Here is a 21,471-nt window from a genome sequence, read left to right as displayed (position 1 = left end):
CAACAACTGGTGAGGCCAAGCAACTCAGTAGAAATATTTTAGAGACTCTTTGCACGAGTTACACATGGATCATACAGGGATGACAACCTTGGGCTCTCCAAAGCATTCAGGCAAATAAACATCTTTATACCATGGCTGGCCTTTCAAAATAAAAATGTGCCCTCTCCACATGTGGTCAGGTCCAAGAAAGATGATTAAAGACTGGAGCATCTCCTATGAAGAGAGGCTGCAGAAGGATCAAGAGGGACATTATCAATATGCATAAATGAGGTGATGGAGGCAGACACCTCTCAGTAGCACAAACTGAAATACAGGAAATTCCATTTAAACAGAAGTAAAAAACCCTTTGCATTGCAAGGATGGTAGACACAGCATAGCCTCAGTTTTCTCTCTCTTCCACACTACCTAATCAAAGCTGTATGTCTGCATGGCTTAGAATCCATCCCTTCAAAGTATATAATGGTTCTCTGTTGAACTTTGTTTCCTTGTGACTTTTGGCTTTCTCTCCAAGCAGCTCTTATTCCTGACACATTCTCAGCAGTGTCTCATTCTGAAAATCTATTTAGCAATTCAGATAATACAGGAGAAGGTAGCTGCTGTGTCATTATTTTTATCAGTTGATGGAGTTCTCTACAGATCCTGAGGATGTATCTTAAAGCTGCAGAATACAACAAAAACTTACTGTAAATCTGAGAGAAGAGAAAGGTAGAGTATCCAGAAATCAGTGCAGTATGCTTTTTATTCAAATTACCTTGTTACACCAATTTTCAAACTGCATTTCACCTCTTCACTATTGTATGCATCTGTGCCTTTTCTGCTTAAATTATTCAAATTCAGCATTGACTTAGAAACCCCTTGAAAATCAAGAGTCATTTAATACACTAGCAGGAATATTACAGGTTAAATTATGAATATGTATCCTTATAATTTGTTTCACTGCACAAGTAGGCATGCAGAGATCTTAAGCGCTATTATAAGACACTAGGAATTTAAATGAAATATTAATTAGAAAGCAATTACTGGATTTAGCAGCAGAGAGATCTGGACAATAGTTTGCATTAGGAGTTGTTTCTAAGCCACAGGAGAAAAGGGGACTGATGGTGCCATCTGTTGGTCAATTCAAAATGGACATTGTTAATGGAGCTGTGTGGTCTCCTAGACCCGAGGTAACTCCACAAGCTCACCCCTGAGCAGTCTTAATTGTGACCCTCACTGTTCTCAGTCCAGGAGTGTGTGCAGAACACAGCAGAGCCACAACAGCCTAGTCAGGGAATTGCACCTCTGCTCCAACACACGCAGCTGGCCTGATACAACATCCCAGAGTATTTTTTACACAATGAAGTGACAGCCAGGTCATTACAGCCATGGTCACCCATAAAAATGTTTGTATTTTGCTGTTTCCTTCACACACTGTCTTTGTGTCTCCCTCTTCACACATCCCATTACCTCCTATGCCCTGTTCGTATTCCTTTCCACACACCCTAAGAATCACTTTGGCTCTTGCAGGAAATAAAGTTTTCCTTTGAACAGTTTTGCTGACCAGATTCTCCCAATCATATTTTGGCCTTTTCTCCCTAGCAAGCTGGTGTTTTCTTTGAAATGAAGTAGCAGGGATTTGGGGAAATGCAATGGGCTGTCATGAGGCTGCCACAGCAGAATCACTTTCCAAACAGAGGTGTTTAGTCTTTGCATGGGAGAAAGGAGTGAAGAGATCAGCCAGTAAAGGAACATTCAAATCCAGCCATCCATAGAGGCTGTTGGCAAATTGTTTTAGACATCATGTCTCACAGAAAGGCAACCACAATGTGATTGCATTTCAGAATTAAATACAAAAAAGCCCATTTAGTTGGCCATGAGAGCATAAGTCATGGCTATGTCCAGACATGGACAATTTCAGTACACAGCTCAGGAAACCATGAGGAGTAAAGGTGTAGTCAGCATTTCCACACACTCTCTGAACACTGTGAACTTGTGGATGTCTTCTGGAGACTCTGGTCAGAATTCTCCCATGATACAATTGCTCATCACATGAGGAGTAAAGGTGTAGTCAGCATTTCCACACACTCCCTGAACACTGTGGACTTGTGGATGTCTTCTAGCCAAACTTCTCCCATGATACAATTGCTCCTCATAAAGTGGTTGGCTACTGACCACTGGGAGTGGTGGTTTACTGTGCTCTCTAGGAGCAGTCAAAGTGGTTGGCTACTGACCACTGGGAGTGGTGGTTCACTGTACTCTGGTGAAATATCATGCACCACAACACTCTGTAGGAGCAGTGTTTTAAACCCAGAAACAGATTCATGGAATTGCATCTTATGATGCTCCAGCTCTGGTGCCACCTCACAGGAGTCAGCATTGACATCTTTAGCCTGAAGTTCTGCACTCACTGCTGTTTTGCCCACATCCCCAGGACTGAGTTCATTACTCAGGCTCAGTGTCCTGCCAGCTGACCACACAGTAATCTCTTGGCAAGGACTTACTGTCAGTGTCCACCAGACAAAAGAACATTTAAGATGGAGAGAAACATCTCCTGATGTGAGGGACCTTTCCAGATGAACTGACAAAGCCTCACAAGTGTTTCTCCAGGAAGCACATGTTTGCCCAGTGCCAAGACTCAGCATCAGAAGGTTGTTGATTGTTCACTTTGTAAAGATGCAGGAAGAGAAGCAGAGCAATAACAAAAGGAAGAACAGAAATAAAATTTGGGTTGCATGGGCATACCACCCATATGCACGTACATAATTACAGCCAAACATTCTTTCTCTGTCACATAGGAATTAAAAGATTAAAAAGCTAATGAATATTCTGGCAGCAAGTATGAGCAGTAATAGGCTTAGGTAGGATGCTGGGCAGCAGCATGATGTGAAGACTGAGTGAGGATCTTTTACAGATTTAATGTCAAGGACACCACTTTTGAAATGCATTTACATATTTAGATTTACCACTGGTCTCTGTTCTCTTTTCCTATCCATTGCCAATTTTTGCACCTAAGCCATTAACCATGGTATGGACAGGGAGGAGGGTGGAAAATGGTAATTAGTGAGGAAATAAAACAGACATTAACAAGTTATGAATTTAATTTCCATCCAGAAAAGAAAAAAAAAACAAACACAAAATAAAAAAAAAAAAAAAAAAAAAAAAAAACCAAAAAAAAAAAAAAAAAAAAAAACAAAAAAAAACCAAAAAAAAAAAAAAAAAAAAAAACAAAAAAAAACCAAAAAAAAAAAAAAAAAAAAAAACAAAAAAAAACCACAAAAAAAACCCAAAAAAACCCAACTACCTTATTTCTCTTTAAGTACAATAACTTTTCAGTGACTATTAGTGTGCCTGTCTATATAAAATTAAGTCCTAACAGGGAGAGGGGGAGGAAACTTCTCTACAAAACACCCTCTCTGTATGTACATGAAGTAAATCTAAAATATCACAGTTTTGAATTCTCAACTCAAAATACAGACAAAAATTCTCAACTCAAAATACACCAGCCTCTTGCACAAGAAACTGTCAGTGCACTCTATTGTGAAAAAGTGCAAGAGAGCACAGAGGTATGTTATACTCCATAACAGTTTTTGGTAAAATCATCAAAGGATATAAAGACTGGAGAAGTATTTTCATAGTTTCACCAAATTCAGTTTGTTCTCCATAAGAATCTGACCTCTTACATTTTCCACAGCAAACATTACCGAGCATTTTTTCTCTCTTTCTTCAATTTATTTAAATAAGGAGTAGCATAAATTGAAGCGGGTGGGGGGCAGAGACAGGGAGGGAAAGGAGCTTTAGGCAATTGAATTTTCCAAATTTGTTTGGCGAGATAATTGGAAAATGGATTGAAAATGCTGCCAATCACCTTAATAGATGCAAAAAATCACAGGAGATACTCCTGTGGGACACCAGGAAAGAACTTCAGTCTATTTGTTTCCATTGAAAAGAAATTTCAGGCTACACCAAAATTTCATTAAACTCCATTGGATGCCATGTCTGCTCCCAATTGTACTGCTAATTATTACAACCATTATTATATTCTAGAGCACAGGAAAACATTAAAACATGAACACAAACCCACTCTGAATAAAAACACTTTAAGAATTCTGTATCATGAAAACTTCCCTGATGTGGAGACAATCACAGTGGCCAAAAAAAAAAAAAAAGGGGCAAAAGAGATTGCCTTTAATATTTCACTACTTCTTTACAATTTTCCCCTCATATCCCTGGTGCAAAACTGTTCCAAGTCTTTGGTCAAGCTTCACTTTCCCTTGTCTAGGGGACACTTTCACCAACTACAGAACCACTACTTTTTCTTGCATCTCTGCACACTGAAACGAGGGATACAAGATCCAAATAATGTTACAGATATTACCACAGTGTTTTGAATTTAATAAGATAATGAAAATTTTAACAAGTTTTTTTTTCCTTTTCAGATTTACACACAGAAAAAATTTGTGTGTAATTTGTGTGTAAGAAAAACAAGTGTGTTAAGCACCTACATAAAATGATTGCGCAACCTCTCTTTTACCAATTCACTTCTTTTTCTGCACAGTTTACCTTCACTTAATATTTGGAATTCATTATCTTATATATTTGGGTTAGTCTTCTTTGGCTAAATATATTTTTAAAAAAGGAATAAACATCACAAAAAAGGAATAAACATCACAATTCTACCCTAATTGGTATGTTTTTCAAAAGAGATATTATAGAAAACAGAGAAGGAAATGGACCATGTGCTGATCACATCCAGCTGAAAGTGTAGAAATTGAATCCAACAAAGTGGCAGCACGGAAACTTGCATAGAATAACTGTTAATTTTCAGAAGAGCAGGTGGCTCACTATGTATGTATGAGAGTCCTGACTTAAAAGATAGTTTTCTCTAAGCCCTGCTGACAGTTAGCACAAGCCACATTTGTCAGTGAAAGCAAACCATGGCACATCCTGCTCTTTATTCAGCTCCTGTAATCCTGTCTCAAGCCTTTGGTGCACATCAAGAAGAGGAGTGCATTTATATGCCAGACTAACATGTTGTACAGGAAAACATTGTACTGAGCTGTCATTCTTCATATGCAAAAATGAAACATGAGATTTACCACTGCCATCCTCAGTGACCTGGAGTAGAGCAAAGCCAACAGCAGGGGGTTCAGCTGTTTTGATTTAGCTCTTATCTAGGAAACTCACATAAACCCCATTTTGCATGTCTAAATCTCCAATAAGATGATGCTGAGTAAAACTGTAGAGGAAAAGAGGGCTCCAGTGTCTGAGCACTGAAAATGCCTGGGCAGAGACATTATCCAGGATCACAGGAGTTACCCAGGATCACACAAAACCCTGGCAAATGCCAGGCTGTGTGTCTGCTGTCTGACAACAGCTCACAAACCGACTGCAGGCTAACACATTTCTGAGCTCAGACAGAAGCTGTTTGGCTGCCACAGAACAAAAAGGCAGCAGCACACATATGTACAAAGAGACCCACAAAATCCAGTGCCCCCTCTCCAATGGCAGTTTGAATGCCATCAGCTTAGTTTAATTTTTAATTAGATTTTACTGTAACAAATACCATAGATTGTGCTACAGCTTGCATACATGGGTACTGCTGCCAAGACTGCTAATAAAATATTATGTCTTTTCACGATTCAGATAATCACAAATCTGCCCTTTTCTTTCAGCCAAAACCCATTCTTAAAATTCAGAATGAAAGGTTGTTTTAAGTTGATGGAATAGGCAAGATAATTGCAGAAACAGCTCATTTCTCTCAGAGATGATAAAAAGGATACAATGACCATCCCTCACCCACAAAATCCTATTTATTATTGCTTAGGACATTTGCACAGATTCTGGAATGCAGCTTTATGATGCCATTTCTTTTTACCATGCTGTTACATCCTCTTTCACACAGTATTTTGAAACACATTCATGTTAGACCCTTTTGTCTTCTACATAGAATATTTATGGAAGATTTTTACTGCAAGTCATAAATTAATTAATAATTATAGACTCTAATACCAAGAGCCAAAAAACAGCCCCCATAAAATACTACCTTCTCAATGACACTCCTTTAGACAAGATACCAGCCTATCAGAGATGATATTTCTATCCTGAAAGAAAGTGCTTAGAGTACCTGTGGGGTTATTTTTATACATTCAGAATCTTTAACATGATGATATACTCCACAAAGGACATCTGAATAAAATAAGGAACTAATTTGGATGCGTTATTGCCCAGTCATGAAGCTGGACCTAATGTCTTTATGACAAGGAGAAACTTTGTTTCTGATGCATTGAAATAATTTTGTATAGTAATCTTCTGAAGCTGCCATTTTAAAAATGTCATACAGATCCTTTATAGAAGGACAGTGGTTTCCAGATAACAATAGCTACTTCTGTGTCTTTCCTTCAAAATACATGTCAGTTGCCCACTAAATGCTGAAGTTTTATACTCCTCTTTCAGATACCTGTTTAGGACACTTACATTTAGTTGCAAACTATCATATATTAATTGCTTGATGCAACTTACATCAATATTAATATTTTATATGTTGATGCAGAGGGGTTTTTTGGTAATATAATCAGTTCTAAATGTAAGATGACATCACAGTACAAAACACTGATTAACTGGTTAAATTGAGAGCTACATCAGTTTTAAAATATTTTTTCAAATATAAAATGTTTCTTTCACTGAGTTAATAAAACAAAGGGGTTGATTTGGGGTGGGTTTGTTGTTTTTGGAGTTTTTTTAATTGTCAATGCTTTGCTGAGGTGATTAATAACTTTTCTAACTACTCTTGGGGCTTATGGATGCCTACAGGGATCTGCTTTGCTTCAGTGGGATGGAAAACACGAGAGAGTTGGGATTGTTCAGCCTGGAGATGTGAGGGCTCCCAGAAGACAAACTGGCAGCATTCCAGTGCCTAAAGGGGGCCTACAAGAAAGCTGGAGAAGGACTTTTCCCAAGGGCTTGCAGTGACAGGACAAGAGGAATGGCACTAAGCTGAATGAGGGCAGGTTTAAATTAGGTGTTAGGAAGAAATTCTTTACTGTGAGAGTGGTGAGGCACTGGCAGTGGTTGCTCAGACAAGCTGCAGATGCCCCACCCTTGGATGGAGTTTTGAGCAACCTGGTCTAGTGGAAGATGTTCCTGCCCATGGAAGGGAGGTTGGAATGAGATGATCTTTAGGTTAAAAAGTTTAAAATTTTGAAATTCACTACTTTTGAATTAGATGTAGAACTTCAAGGCAAATGAAAATTAGGATTTTTAAAATTTATTTACAGAGGAATTTTAAAAGATTCACTAAACAAACCCTCACAATTTTCCAGATGTATTCATTTAGGGGACAAGATTCTCTTCCAGCTTCCACCAAACTCAATTAGAACAACTGAAATTAAACCAAATGGCAGCATAGTAACAAAAGCATAAATGAAAAAGGCTGTTAATTTTATTGCCACAGCCTTCAGAAAACTGGAGACAATACAAGAAACACAGAATGTGTGAAAAGCCCTGCATAATACTTCATCTTCCCGCCAGCCCTGGGTGCAATCTCAGCAGTGCTCTGAGTGAGCTGTGCATCATCTATCACTCCAGCACTTGAGAAAATCCAAATCACATCTCAAATCACGCAATATCCCAGATGCCAGTGATTAACAGAGGTAACTGTGTTATCCAGATCTCTGCGGGCATGAAAATGTGCACTTGTCTAGGAAAGCTAACTCTGGGCAAACAACTCTATTTCAAGCTGGAGGGAGGTAGCAGAAGGGTTAAGAAAAACTTTACCAGTCCGTGTTGTATTGGAGCAATCACTGTAATGCCAGTGCTCTGGGCAATGACAATCTGTTAGGTCTTTTCTAAACCCAGTACAAGCATTTGTAATGCAAATGCTGGCACACTGAATATATCACACTGTTCCTACATCCATTGATACCAGCAAGGGGAGGAATCGTGTGGCCCCATCCTCCCTCCGAAGCAGCTTGTTCCCTTTAGCTCTTCTTTACTTCCCTGTGTTTCCTCTAATCTAGTTCTAAAGGTCTTTAAGCACCGTGTTTGTTGTTCAGGACTAGTTACAGCATGGTAACCTATTTTTTCCCCTTTTGTGTGATTTTAAACTCGGTTTGTTGAGCTGTATTCGTGGTACTCCGAGTTTAGCACTCTATGAATAATCCTTCTGTTTAGAAATTGAAAACAGGAATAAAGGCCAAGAGTTGTAAGAAATTTATGGCTCTATTTCCTTGGAATCTGGTAAAGTACTTACACTTGGTAAAGTACTTGGAAAAACTGGGAAACCGGGTCTCCAACTGAGAAAAGTTCAAAGACAAAGAAGAATAGTCTAAAGGAAAATTATCATCTTTTGATATTGCCATTCAGTTGGCTGTACAAAATAAACAGATAAATAACACACATACAGCCTTTTGTGTGCATCACCAACTCATTTGCTCTGACTCACAACCATTTTTTGTTTAGAAGCCACCATAAGAATTTTACCACAGTGTTGAACACTTGAAAAACCAATTTAAGTCCACCACAGCTTATCTTTCTGACTGACTTTTAATGGATGTATAGAAACAGGCCTCAAGTTTGTTGAGGGACCTGTAGAACAACTTGGAAACAAAGTGGAAAGAGTTACATAAGAATATTTACTTTTTTTCCTGACAAAATCACTCCACTTACAATTCACCATGCAAAGGAAGATGAAGACTTTTTCCAGCTTCCCCTTGCCCTTTGTTAAAATAACCAAATACACCTCTCAGGAATAAAAGTGAATCCAACTACTTATCTTGGAAGAAATTAGCGGAGACAAATATATGATAAAGTACATTAATCATATTCAACTGTTTAAGTAAGTTTAACCCAGAAAACTAAATTTTCAACTTATTTCTCCTTTCCTTTAAATGCGTATTTGAAAACTAGGGAGCCACCAAACATTCAAGGTTACAGCCATGTTCTTTCAAGGCAGACACAGCTGTAAGACAGTAGGCATGAGATCAAATTTCAGAGCTTTTTTGCACCAGTGCCGAGATGGAATTCACAGCTTCTCACTTCTAGTTCTACAGAGACAAGAGAATGATAAGTGATATGACCTAAAAATTACACTGGAAAACCTGCCATGACATGTGTGTGGGCTGAACAAAACAAGAGAAAAAGGTGCTAAGTGGTCTGCACAGAGGATGAGCTGCCACATGGTTAAAATGCCTACAAAAATCTCACAGGGAGGGCTAGGAAGTACAGTATAGACAAGAAATGTGGCAACTGATCTTGCCCAATCCCAGTGTTCAGCAAATTCCCAATCCAAGTGGTGTATTTGCAAAGCAGTAGGAACTCACAATCCTATTGAATTAGTTCAGATTCATTGGACTTTACCACTGGATAAATAAAAAGTAGAACAATAATGAAAAGCAGGGTTTTACCTGACACACTAACTTAAATTTTATTCCTATCTCTATGTATTTACTAGTTTAAGAAATCACTGAAGACAGAAAGTGTGAAGACCTATGAATACACGTTCAACAGTATCTATCAGCAGAGCTATTCACAAAATCTGAAACATTTAATGGTGAAGGCTAAAGTTAAACTGACATAACCTTCACACATGGACATAAAGCAGGAAAAAGTTTTATCTTCAAAACAGGAATAAGCACCTATTTTCCATTACATCATAGGACTGAAGGGCTGTTTGTGATGATACAGTAAATTAACAACTTGAAGACATAAGTCTTGTTTGACTGAACATCCCTTGTCCCTGCAACAGACTCATGCACCAAATCAGATTATTATTATGAAAATCCAACACTACATGTAAAAGTTTTCAATGATTAAATGAAGCACAATTTCTCAAATTCTCTCATTGACAATCAAGGACATTCCTGGGTTCTACTTAAAGTGATCCCCAAGCATGCAAGTCACTAAGGCTCAGTATTCTTCATCTACCTGGCTGCATATACTGGAAACAAAATGAAAAACAGCCATTGCAGAATATAGGTTAGGCAGGAATAAAATAATTGAACTCATATTCTTCATCTACCTGGCTGCATATACTGGAAACAAAATGAAAAACAGCCATGGCAGAATATGGCAGGAATAAAATAATTGAACTCATCAAAAACTAACTTAGAGGAAAAGAAATTTTAGAATGGATAGCATATAGCAACTTTCCTTATTGCATTTCTAAATGTATAGAACAATTCCATTTTGAATGGAAACAAATTATTAATACCTTAAAACAAGGTTCATGTCTCTTCCTCAAAGTATTTATTTAACATTGTCATCATTTCTTAGGGGAAAAAACCCAAAAAAGATACAATTCTATTTAGCATATCAATGAAATTAGAAGGGAAGTCCTACTGAAGGACTAACTCTCCTTAATGCCCTTATTCTCCCTTCATTATGCCACTGATGCCCCATGACAGCAACATTAATTTGACATGGATGAGTTATGACCCACAGTGTCTTGCACAACTCTCAGGAAGCCTAAGGCAGGGTTTTTCTGCTTTGGGTATTGGGACCAGAAGGACCATGCGGAAAACCAGTGCAATTGAAGGAGCAATTAAGCTACAGGTTGTTTTGCTGTCAGCAGTTAAGCAGCTGTGCCTAATAAATTATTTGATTATACAACATCTTATAGCTTTGACATCGATTGTAACCGTGCATAAAACTAACATTCAGTGGCTTTGTATATTTGCTTGTGTGATTATAACTTTAATTCCTCTTGTTACTCATTAGTGCACCCTGGCAATCTAAAAGCACTGTTGGGTTTTCCATACCAATGGTCAGCATGCTCAGAGCACTTCAAAAATGTGGACTAAAATACAACAGTCTTGAGAAGGAAGTGGGAAAGGATTGCTATTACTTTTTGCGGCTGAAAAACAAGGCCACTCTAACCCAGTGCAGAGTGAGTAAGAGGGAGAAAATGAGGCACATACACATTTTATGTGCATATTTGCAATGGACACACACATAGATGCACACACAAAACACAACTCAATAGAAATAGCCAAGAAATTAATGAACTAGAATCCTGATTTATTCTATTTAAATAGGTAGAATACCATGCTAATGTACACAGCTTGTTTCTGGCACTTGCACTACCTTCCTCAGGAGCTCTCAATTATCTCTATATGCAGTGCTTCCTGCCTGGGAGATGTAACTATGGACTTCACATTCCCAGTCCCACACTGACCCCATGATACTGTGCACCCTCAAAAAAAAAAAAAAAAAAGGGGAATTTGCTCTGCACAAGGTCTTGCAAAAAAAGGAATTAAAAAAAATCACTGCAAAACAGCCCTCACAACCATTGCAAGTCTGAAGAGTTTCCCCCCATCATGACAATAATTTCCTAAAAAATGCTGGCATATGAATCCTCTCCATCTCCTCATGTGGCCACACAGAGCTGTGGACTCTGTCATTGTTCTCGAGCTGAATGTCCCAGTCCGCCAGCGAGGACTCAAAAATTGTCAAGATGACTCAGAGGACCACCACACATCCCTTATAACAAAGCAGTGAATTAAGCACATCTCCAAAAAATTCAGACAGCAATTCATAAACTATTAAATGGAAGATTATAATAACAAATAGATGAATTCAGTCCTCCATGGATAATACATGTACAAAAATGCTAATCTTTGAGGCTAAATTATTCACAACGAATGAGTCAATCAGCCCTATTCCCTCATAGACCACTGTTTCCGGGAGCTATTTATAAGTGAGACAAAATTGATGTGCTTGTATCATCTATTTCTCTACAAGAGGAAAGTGCATGATAATCCTCTTTTTATTCCCTTTATTAAGGCATTCCATGAATGTGAATGGCAACGAAAACCACAAGAACCATCTGTAATTGATACTGCACTGACAGCTGAACTGTTAAGTTAGTGAATTTGGCCAACATTACAAATTTCCTTGGTTCTGAGCAGACACTTAATAATGAAATACTTCATTTATTAAGTGATGTAGTCAGCAGAACTCTGAACAAAACAGCCCAGGCCAAAATGCTGTCACTGTCTTTTAAAATACCCGGTATACAGGGACTATCCTTTAAACCAAAATATCTAATTCCCAGGAGCAGCTACAATCAGAAATCACTGCTGGGGAAAAAAAAAAAAAAAGAAAACCAAAAACAAACAAGAAAAACCAACAACAACAAAAACAACAACAAAAAACCCACCAAAACAAATCATACAGATTTCTCTTCCCTGACTTTCCAGCCAGTTGCATTTCCCCCAGCCACAAGACTCCCTCCTACTTGGAGGGACTCAGATCTCCAGGACAGCAGAGAAAATAATGCAATCCCAATAAAAGGAATTTTCTGCTGAAAGAATGACTAACCCTTTGAGTGCTGGTTCAGAACAGCTTTAAGGGACTGGGCTACCACAACCCTCTGTGGTCCATGTTCTCCCTCTACAATAGGGCCAAGGTCCATAACTGTCATGCACTCTTTTTTGGCAATTACAGCTCTATCAGAATCAAGGAGTAAGTGAGCTTAATGATGATATTTTGTACGCAAACAGTTGCCACATTACTCATTTCTAAGGAAAAGAGAGCCACCATACAAAGATGCATTTCCAAAACCAATTTAAAGGTTAAGCCAGACAAGTTCCCTGAATCAGGATCTAATGAGATTCCAAGGCTCAGCTCGGGAGACTTGATGCTATACCAGCAAAGGAGAGGCTGCTCACACCTCTTCTGTCAGTGACAGCTGAGCCTCCCAGAAGGATACTGGCACTTCCATGGATCCTGGCTACCTCGTTTACCAATGAAACATCCCAATTAACTTCTATAGGGATTATGCATCGAATTCTTGCTGAAATTAATGTGCTCAAATATCTTGCCTGGCTTTGTAGGATTGAATCCTCATTAATGTGTGGCTGAGTGCCTCTCCCCATCCCTGGAAATGGCATATGTTTTATCCTAGCTGTATAAAGTGCCGATGGCATTAAAGGGTCAAGAAAGAAACTGTTAAACATGACGTACAAATACAGTTTAAGCTAATAAAAAATAAATTAAATGCCTTTTTAAACAACAAAAACAATATTAGTTTAATTTTTTTTGTTTTAAATTCGCTCGCACAGACAACAAAAAGAGCATAGATTCAACTAAAATCAAATGAGATTCAAAATTGCTTCCAGTGTTGGTGCTGAAAACAAAGCATGCACAAGGGTCTACTACACTGCTCTCTTGCAAGGCATAAACCAGGTCTGCAATAAACTGCTTGATGCTGTCTTGCTGGTCATAAAGCTACCAAAAAAAAAAAGGAGCACAAGGGTCTACTACACTGCTCTCTTGCAAGGCATAAACCAGGTCTGCAATAAACTGCTTGATGCTGTCTTGCTGGTCATAAAGCTACCAAAAAAAAAAGGGGGGGGAAAAAAGGATATGCCATTTTTTATGACACTTTAGGGTCCAATGCAATATAAAATTTATCTTTCTGGCAGTGTATGCTTTCAGCGCAGGTTCTAGTGACTGTGAGGTTTATATACACTTTTATCAGAGAGGAACTGAACATATTTTTTGTTGGATTGGGCCATAGGCAGCTATAGCTGTACCCAAAGGACAGTGTAAATGACAAGCATTCTGAACCCTGGGGAAAATATAAATCATTACCAACAAGACCAAGATAAGAGCTCCTTGAACTGACATTTCCAGTTTTAAGAGATAACTTTTTATTCCCTCAATATTTAAAAGAAATGTTAACTTTCCTAAATATATTAAAATTATCTTTACATGGATTCAAGAATACCATCATGATACCACTCAATAAATGTAACCCCAAAAGACCATTTCTTTAGATCATTTCTTTGACCACAGTGGTATTTTCATTGCCTTCTTCCAGGCGGCTCCTTTGGTTGTTCACCACAAAGAGTGCAGGTGTCTTCAAGGCTTTCCCTGGCCTACCCCAAACTCCACACCCTCACAGACCACACTGATTCCCTCAATTCTTGTTAGGCTTTCAGGGCACTGTTATTAATTTTGCTTCTAACAAGCATCTTTTGTCTTCTCCTTACTGATGTTTTCTTCTAAAACTTCTTTTTACGTTGACACCTATGCACAGACAATATGTGATGCTACATAAATTAACTTCTGCTTTCTTTGCACTGCCCAGTTTGTTGACATTCACATACTACTCCTTACTATGTTGGGACAATATATTCTCTGGGGGATGGACTGTTCTTTTTCCCCTTATATACAGCATTCCAAACCCAAAGCAGCCATGTTCCTAGATAACAATGTCAAATAATGAACAGCAATAACTTGACACCTATGCACAGACAATATGTGATGCTACATAAATTAACTTCTGCTCTCTTTGTACTGCCCAGTTTGCTGACATTCACATATTATTCCTTACTATTGTGGGACAATATACTCTCTGGGGGATGATCTTTTTTCCCCCATACGTTATATGGCATTCCAAACCCAAAGCAGCCATTCCTAGATAACAATGTCAAATAATGGACAGCAATAACCTTAAGCTGGATTTTCTAGATTTTCAAGACATGATTTTAGAACAACTACCTGTAGTGTCTTTTACTCAAAAAAAAACCCCAAAATGCACATGTTCGAAAATCTGAACCCATATATTTCAAGCCTTGATGTTTTAAACTTTGATATGTAGTGGACTCCAGCTAAATTAAATGTAGAAACTTGACCACTATTGGAGCACTTTTCCTGGGGAAAATACACTATATTTTATCTAAGAGACACATAGGGATTAAAAACAAGAATGACATTACCAAAAAGATCTTCTCTTAAGAACCTAAGATCTTCTCTTAGGATCAACAGATCTGGGTTGCAGGCAAATTATTTGAAAACAAGTTGCTGAGGCAATATTCCATCAAAATGACTACTATCAGCCATAAACATATGGGACCCTCTAACTACCCAGGGTAATAAGTCTTGTATATTATTGCTGGGAATTCCTCCAAAGCCCAAATCATTTTTAGTTTGTGAAGCTCCTTAATTTATTTTCCATGGTTGGGAGGAATCTGGTGCTAAACTAAGAATACAGTTTTACCCCCCATTATCTCTGCACATAAAGAGTCACAGAGCTTTGGGCTAGAATTAACATGAGATAGGCTATTATGACTGCAAGAACATTTAACAGTCCCTGTTGACTTTGCAGTTTGTAATAATAAATATCCTCCCCATAATATCTTACTCTATTTTTTTCTGAACTTGATGCCTTGAGGAAGTCTTGAAGCTTGTGATAAAATGCTAACAGTATTTACCTATTTTGTTGCTAGCCTGGATTTCCTTTTCTCCCTGGGAAAAGTCATTTAAAGAAATGATATTTGCAAGCAAAAGCTCTTAAAAGTATAACCTCTGATTTCATGAATGCCCTACAGAAATATGATGTCCTACTGTATTTGATTACTGAAGCAAAACTGACTCTGCTTGTATAAAGTAATGGCACTATTTTATAGCGAAGCATTTGCTCTTCCATGAAGGAAAAACCTTGTAATCAGACGTGAAGGTTATAAAAGATGCAGTCTATGAGTCAGAAGTGTCCTATTAGCACCAATCAAGGTGATAATTAAGACCAGATTTCTGTAAGGAGGGGGTAGGCTTTTAGGGGTCTTCACAAAGTACTGAACTTCATGCACATAATAAGCAGTTCAAAGTGCTCTTACTTTATTAAGAAGATGCTGAAAGTGACTAAAAGTAAGGTGTACTCTTGCATACATAAGTATCTTACTTTGTTAGGCTAACTCTGTGCAACAGAAAAAACTTGCCTACCCTCACATATATTAAGGATGAGGGAGTTTGGCAGTTTTCTTTTTGTTGTTGAGGATTTTTTTAATGGTGGTGGTATTCTGGGTTTCGGTTTTTTTGCCCCCAGAATTGTTAATAAATGCATTTAGGAGAAAAAAATTGAGATGAAGACAACATCCTTTATACATTCAAGGTTTCAGTTCATTAAAAGCTTTTCAGCAAACTAGAGTAACGTTTCACATTTCAGGCACTACAGTTTTCCTTCAACTCATTCTTACTGGTTTTTATTTATTCATAGGTCTGTCAAGCAAATTCAGCAGAGTATCAAGCAAAGCATATACATCACAAATACCCTCTCTCATAAAAAGGCAATCTCAATCTCCATAGATGTCAGCAAGCACTCACAAGAACAAATTAAATCAAGCCATGCTTACACACCTAAATGTGTATTACCCTCTACCCTTTGCACCTTGTGTGGTGTAGAGCTTAGATGAGTAGCAGTCTACTGGCAATTGATTCTTTTTAGGGGGGAAAGCAAAAAACAATTATGTTATTAACAAGACCAACAATACACTCTCTGCTTCACACACATGCCCAGTTCAAGTTAAATTGTGAACAGATGGAAAGTAAAACATTCTCATATATTTCAGCTTCACCACATTCCACAATATTTTTCTAGATCAATAAAAAATACACTTCTTAAAAACTAAAATGTTTAGCATTATAAGCTATTTTCAAATAGGCAATCCACTGATCTTTAGCTTACTAACTTGTTTCCCTTTGCCACCTCACTGATTGTGGCATTATTCTTACTGGACAGCAATTCACTATGGGCATTATTGCAGACAGTTAATTTTATCTTATGAAATCAATTTCAATAATTTTACTTTCAGCATTTATAAAGGTTATTTCATACCTGTGTATTTGCTAGATGTGACTCCCCATTTTCCTCTTACAAATGAAGTATTTTCCAGTTCTCATGAGCTTTCCACAAATGTTGCTGGAACGGTGTCTAAATCTGCAAGTTGAGGGTGAGATGTGCTGTATAAAACATTGTTTTTACATTTGCACAAATAAATAAGTGCTTTCTTTTTTAACAAAGCAGGCAAATGAATCTGAACTCATTTGAACCCTCTAGAACTGCAGCAGGGGAGGAAACCTCCACCATCTTCAGCCACCAACAGCTCCTCTTCACCTTCTCTATCCTCTTTCCTAGGACTGTCCTCATTTATTGCTACCATTTCCAACTCCTTACTCTTCAAATATTTACACCCCGACTTTGTGCTGGCCACCACCCCTCGCCTGCTCTTTTCTGCTTCAACTTCTTCTAATCCTCCCAGGCTTTGTGCCTCTCTATTTCCAAGTCCTCACCACCATGGAGGGCACACTCCCATTGCCAGGTTCCATTACTAATGAGTGCAGTTAGAGATAACAGGATGACACACACCCAGAGCCACACAGAGCCACATATTTAACACCAACACCACACTGAACACAGCCACATTCCCCTGGTGCCACTGCAGATCCAGATGTTGGGGTGAACTGCAGCCTGAGCTTCATTAGGGTCTGGAATTTTCTCCCTGCTTTTTCCTTTCTGCTCCCCTCCTAGCTCAGCCCACCTTCCCAAGAATAAAGTCATGGAGCCTTTAGCACAATCTCAGAAACCCTTATGCAAGTAAATAGTTTGATTCCCATGGAGCTCCTCCAGGATACGGTAAAGCATTGCAGAATTTGGAAAGTGGCCACTTGCTGAGGCACCAAAGACACTTCTCCTCATAAGTTTATTTTACATGTAAAGTGCTGTGCATTTCATATAGCAATACATTTATACAGTCTTTGATCATTTATCTTTCTCAGGCCTCTGTAATTTTCAAGTTAACCACTTCATTCTTCACCACACACAGCCTCATTTAATTTCCTTATATCTGCAGAGCAGGAATTAGACAGGCCCAAAATAGATCAAACAGTGCTGAATTTGGGTCATTATCCACAAAGCATCCCAAGACAATCTGCCTTAGCTGTCAGTGAAAGTTCACTTGCAATATTTTACTCACACTAGAAAAGGAGATAGGGAAGACTAGCAACCTTCATTAAACCAGAAATCTTGAAAAGACTTCAAGCTTGACCTCAAGATCTTCTTCAATGCTCAGACATCTGAAAACTCACCTCTCCTTTTTTCTCCCAAGAACATGGTCAGGAAAGGAATTTTTTTTCAAATCTGACACATTACTATTCTACAGAGCAGTACCTGAAAGCACCAGTTAATGAGTGCAGGATGACACACACCCAGACTTCAGCAGAGCCACATATTTAACACCAACACCACACTGAACACAGCCACATTCCCCTGGTGCCACTGCAGATCCAGATGTTGGGGTGAACTGCAGCCTGAGCTTCATTAGGGTCTGGAATTTTCTCCCTGCTTTTTCCTTTCTGCTCCCCTCCTATCTCAGCCCATCTTCACATGAAACCTTTAGCACAATCTCAGAAACCCTTATGCAAGTAAATAGTTTGATTCCCATGGAGCTCCTCCAGGATAAGGTAAAGCATTGCAGAATTTGGAAAGTGGCCACTTGCTGAGGCACCAAAGACACTTCTCCTCATAACTTTATTTTACATGTAAAGTGCTATGCATTTCATATAGAAATACATTTATACAGTCTTTGATCATTTATCTTTCTCAGGCCTCTGTAATTTTCAAGTTAACCACTTCATTCTTCACTACACACAGCCTCATTTAATTTCCTTATATCTGCAGAGCAGGAATTAGACAGGCCCAAAATAGATCAAACAGTGCTGAATTTGGGTCATTATCCACAAAGCATCCCAAGACAATCTGCCTTAGCTGTCAGTGAAAGTTCACTTGCAATATTTTACTCACACTAGAAAAGGAGATAGGGAAGACTAGCAACCTTCATTAAACCAGAAATCTTGAAAAGACTTCAAGCTTGACCTCAAGATCTTCTTCAATGCTCAGACATCTGAAAACTCACCTCTCCTTTTTTCTCCCAAGAACATGGTCAGGAAAGGAATTTTTTTTCAAATCTGACACATTACTATTCTACAGAGCAGTACCTGAAAGCACCAATTTTTCAGGGTCTCTTCACAGCAGCCATTTCCTCTGACCACCTAAACCTCATCACCTGGTTTAAATTAACTATGTGCTTAAATACTCCACTGCCCCAATGCTAGAATAGCTTATCTCTACCTCTAAAAGCAAACCCTCCCTCCTGTCTTTTTCCAAGTACACTCTGGAACACTGAACACTAGCTTTAATCTGGTTTTGTTACTCATTCATTTTTCATATTTTGACTTGAAGGTTTTAATTTGTAAATTAATACAGGGCATTGTATCCTTCTGCTAAACCAGTTTTTGTGTCACAGTTTCACTCTAAATCAAACAAACAGAAAACACAGAGTCTCTGCTTTGGTTTGCTAGAGATATTTGCATATAGTCACTAAGGAAAGGTTATTTATTCCATCTGATTGATTTTTAAAATTTGTCCGTAGCATAAAGAACTAAGGTATTTTTTTTTACATTTTGATTGATGATTAGATCACGAAGCAAGTCAGAATCTAAAAGAAACACTGATATTTAAGCATTATTAATTGAAATGATAAATTTGAGGGCTTCTCTTATCACTACTATCAATACATTCAATAGCATTCCAGCATTCAGGCTTGCAACACAGAAAAGTTTGATTGATGATTAGATCACGAAGCAAGTCAGAATCTAAAAGAAACACTGATATTTAAGCATTATTAATTGAAATGATAAATTTGAGGGCTTCTCTTATCACTACTATCAATACATTCAATAGCATTCCAGCATTCAGGCTTACAACACAGAAAAGTCTTGGCAAGCAATAGCTCAGACACACTGTATTTATTGCAGTCATGAAGCCTATTATGGACATCTTTGTTTATCTCATCACAATTAAACATTCATGAAGAAATATTATGGAAAAATGCATTTTTGGTCTCATAGCTCATTAGCACAATTTAAGAGTACCCTGTAGTTAAGCTGCCCAGCCTCTCTCTCAAGGAAAGTGGGGATCTGAATCTAAATTGCAAGTGCTCTCCTCCCCCTCATCTGTGCATTTTCAAAACCAGGATTTCAGTCTTGCTTACTAACCCATGTCTGACTGGTCTGACCTAACAAAGAGGACAGGGTGCAGGAATAAACTTCTAAAGTGTATTTTATTTAACTTGCCTCATAGAGAAGGACCAAATTTCCACAGTATCAATGTCATCACACATGGTCTGGATTTCAGCCTGTAACAATCAGTGAAAAATAACTAAAGGGACACACGCAAAACAACGAAAACTTGCTATTTGCAACAAAATCATTGTTTTCAGAAAACCAAGGAATACTGACAGCAACCACATACTCTGTACCTTCCCATGCCCACATACATCCTTACACTGCTATTACAATAATCTAATAGATTGTTTCTCCATGCAAGGTTATAAAAGTGTGGTTTATTAGGGTACTGCAACCATAAACTTAGGATTGTTTCTCAGGCTGAATTTATATCTAGCCATCAAAATGCATTACTACATTCCAGTCACTTTTTTTTCCTTGCACATTAACATAATCATCCCCAACACTTCAAAGTAAGGGAAGTTATATGTAGCTGGTATTCAAACGTACAGCTCTGTCTTTTTTAATAAAGGCCCTCTTTTATTTTCTAAGGGCATGATGCATATGTAGGCAATCACCAATGATGAAACCACAGCTACATTATAAACTACCTTATTAAAAATTAAGGATTGTAATTACATATTGAAACCAAGAAAATTATTATTCCTTTTTCCATACTCTTGTGTACAGCAGAGCTTGTGACCCTCAGACAAAGGCATATCCAAGAAAACGAATGTGTAATCAGTTCTTCAGACTCAGCAATGGCTTGTGGTGAGAGCCGGGATGCTCCTGAACAAAAAATTCCGAACCCCATGGTTCATCTGTCACGGACAGGCAGCGACCCCACTGCTTAATTGTGTGTTTAATTGGGTGCTTAATTGTTTAACTGTGCCCAAATCCCTCCATATGCCCACGCACCAGGATTCCTTATAGAAGCCCGCTGAATTCCCATAGTATATGCGTACACATGATCTAGATTTCAGCCAGTGAAAAATAACTAAAGGGGCACATGAAAAACAGTGAAAACTTGCTGTTTCCAACGAGACCGCTGCTGTCACAAAACAAAGCGGCGAGCACCACGCTGCCGAATTAACTTTTGGTATGTTTTCAGTTTAATCTTTAATGACTACGCGTACAAGAAGAGAACCCAAGGCACCGAGCGGGGCAGGGAGCGGCGAGCCGGGACATCCCCGCCCGGCCCGGCTCGCCCTTGGGATTGCCGGGCAGCGCCTCTCCCGCGGCTCGGGGAGGCCAAACGAGGGCGGACAGACAGAAAAACCTCACAGCGAGGTAGAGAAGCCGAGCCACCCGCCCTGGCCATGCCAGCCCCGGCCGAGCCCCGCCGGGTGGGCGGGCGCAGCGCGGAGCCCCGGCCCGGCCCCGGCCCGCCCCTCAGCGCCGGGAGGCGGAGCCGGGTGGGCGATCGCGGCCCGGCCGCTTCCTGGTCACCGGAGCAAGAGGCGACAGCAGCCCGCCCAGGCGGCTGCGGGGGTCCGGCTGCCGCCATGGCCTCGCTCTTCAAGAAGAAGACCGTGGACGGTGAGTGGGCGCCCGGGGAAGGCCCCGGCAGCGGCCGCCCCCAGCCCTCGCACGGCCCCGGGCGCGGGGCTGGTCCCGGCCGGGGCTCCGGGGCAGCGGGAGCCGAAAACT

The 21,471-nt window shown here is 39.2% G+C and overlaps 1 protein-coding gene and 1 long non-coding RNA gene across 2 annotated transcripts in view; one reads left to right on the top strand and one right to left on the bottom strand.

Moving 5' to 3' along the window:
* LOC120504113 overlaps positions 1 to 18,730 on the bottom strand; it is a 37,063-nt gene extending 18,333 nt beyond the window's left edge. Inside the window, exons 1-2 of the long non-coding RNA XR_005627949.1 lie at positions 18,672 to 18,730; positions 16,595 to 16,696 (exon numbers count right to left, since the gene is read on the bottom strand). This is a non-coding gene — a long non-coding RNA (uncharacterized LOC120504113). The remainder of the gene's footprint in view (positions 1 to 16,594; positions 16,697 to 18,671) is intronic.
* Positions 18,731 to 21,222: 2,492 nt separating this feature from the next.
* Positions 21,223 to 21,471, top strand: part of CHMP2B (charged multivesicular body protein 2B) — an 11,634-nt gene continuing 11,385 nt past the window's right edge. Inside the window, exon 1 of the mRNA XM_039713233.1 lies at positions 21,223 to 21,360. Within this exon, the coding sequence (XP_039569167.1) occupies positions 21,327 to 21,360 (34 nt within the window). The 5' untranslated portion in view covers positions 21,223 to 21,326. The remainder of the gene's footprint in view (positions 21,361 to 21,471) is intronic.

The sequence above is a fragment of the Passer montanus genome, unplaced genomic scaffold (assembly GCF_014805655.1).
Source record: "Passer montanus isolate IOZ18808 unplaced genomic scaffold, ASM1480565v1 scaffold28, whole genome shotgun sequence".
In the NCBI taxonomy this organism is placed as follows: Eukaryota; Metazoa; Chordata; class Aves; order Passeriformes; family Passeridae; genus Passer; species Passer montanus.
Note: the sequence above shows the minus strand (reverse complement) of the source record. Positions and strands in the feature narration are given on the sequence as shown.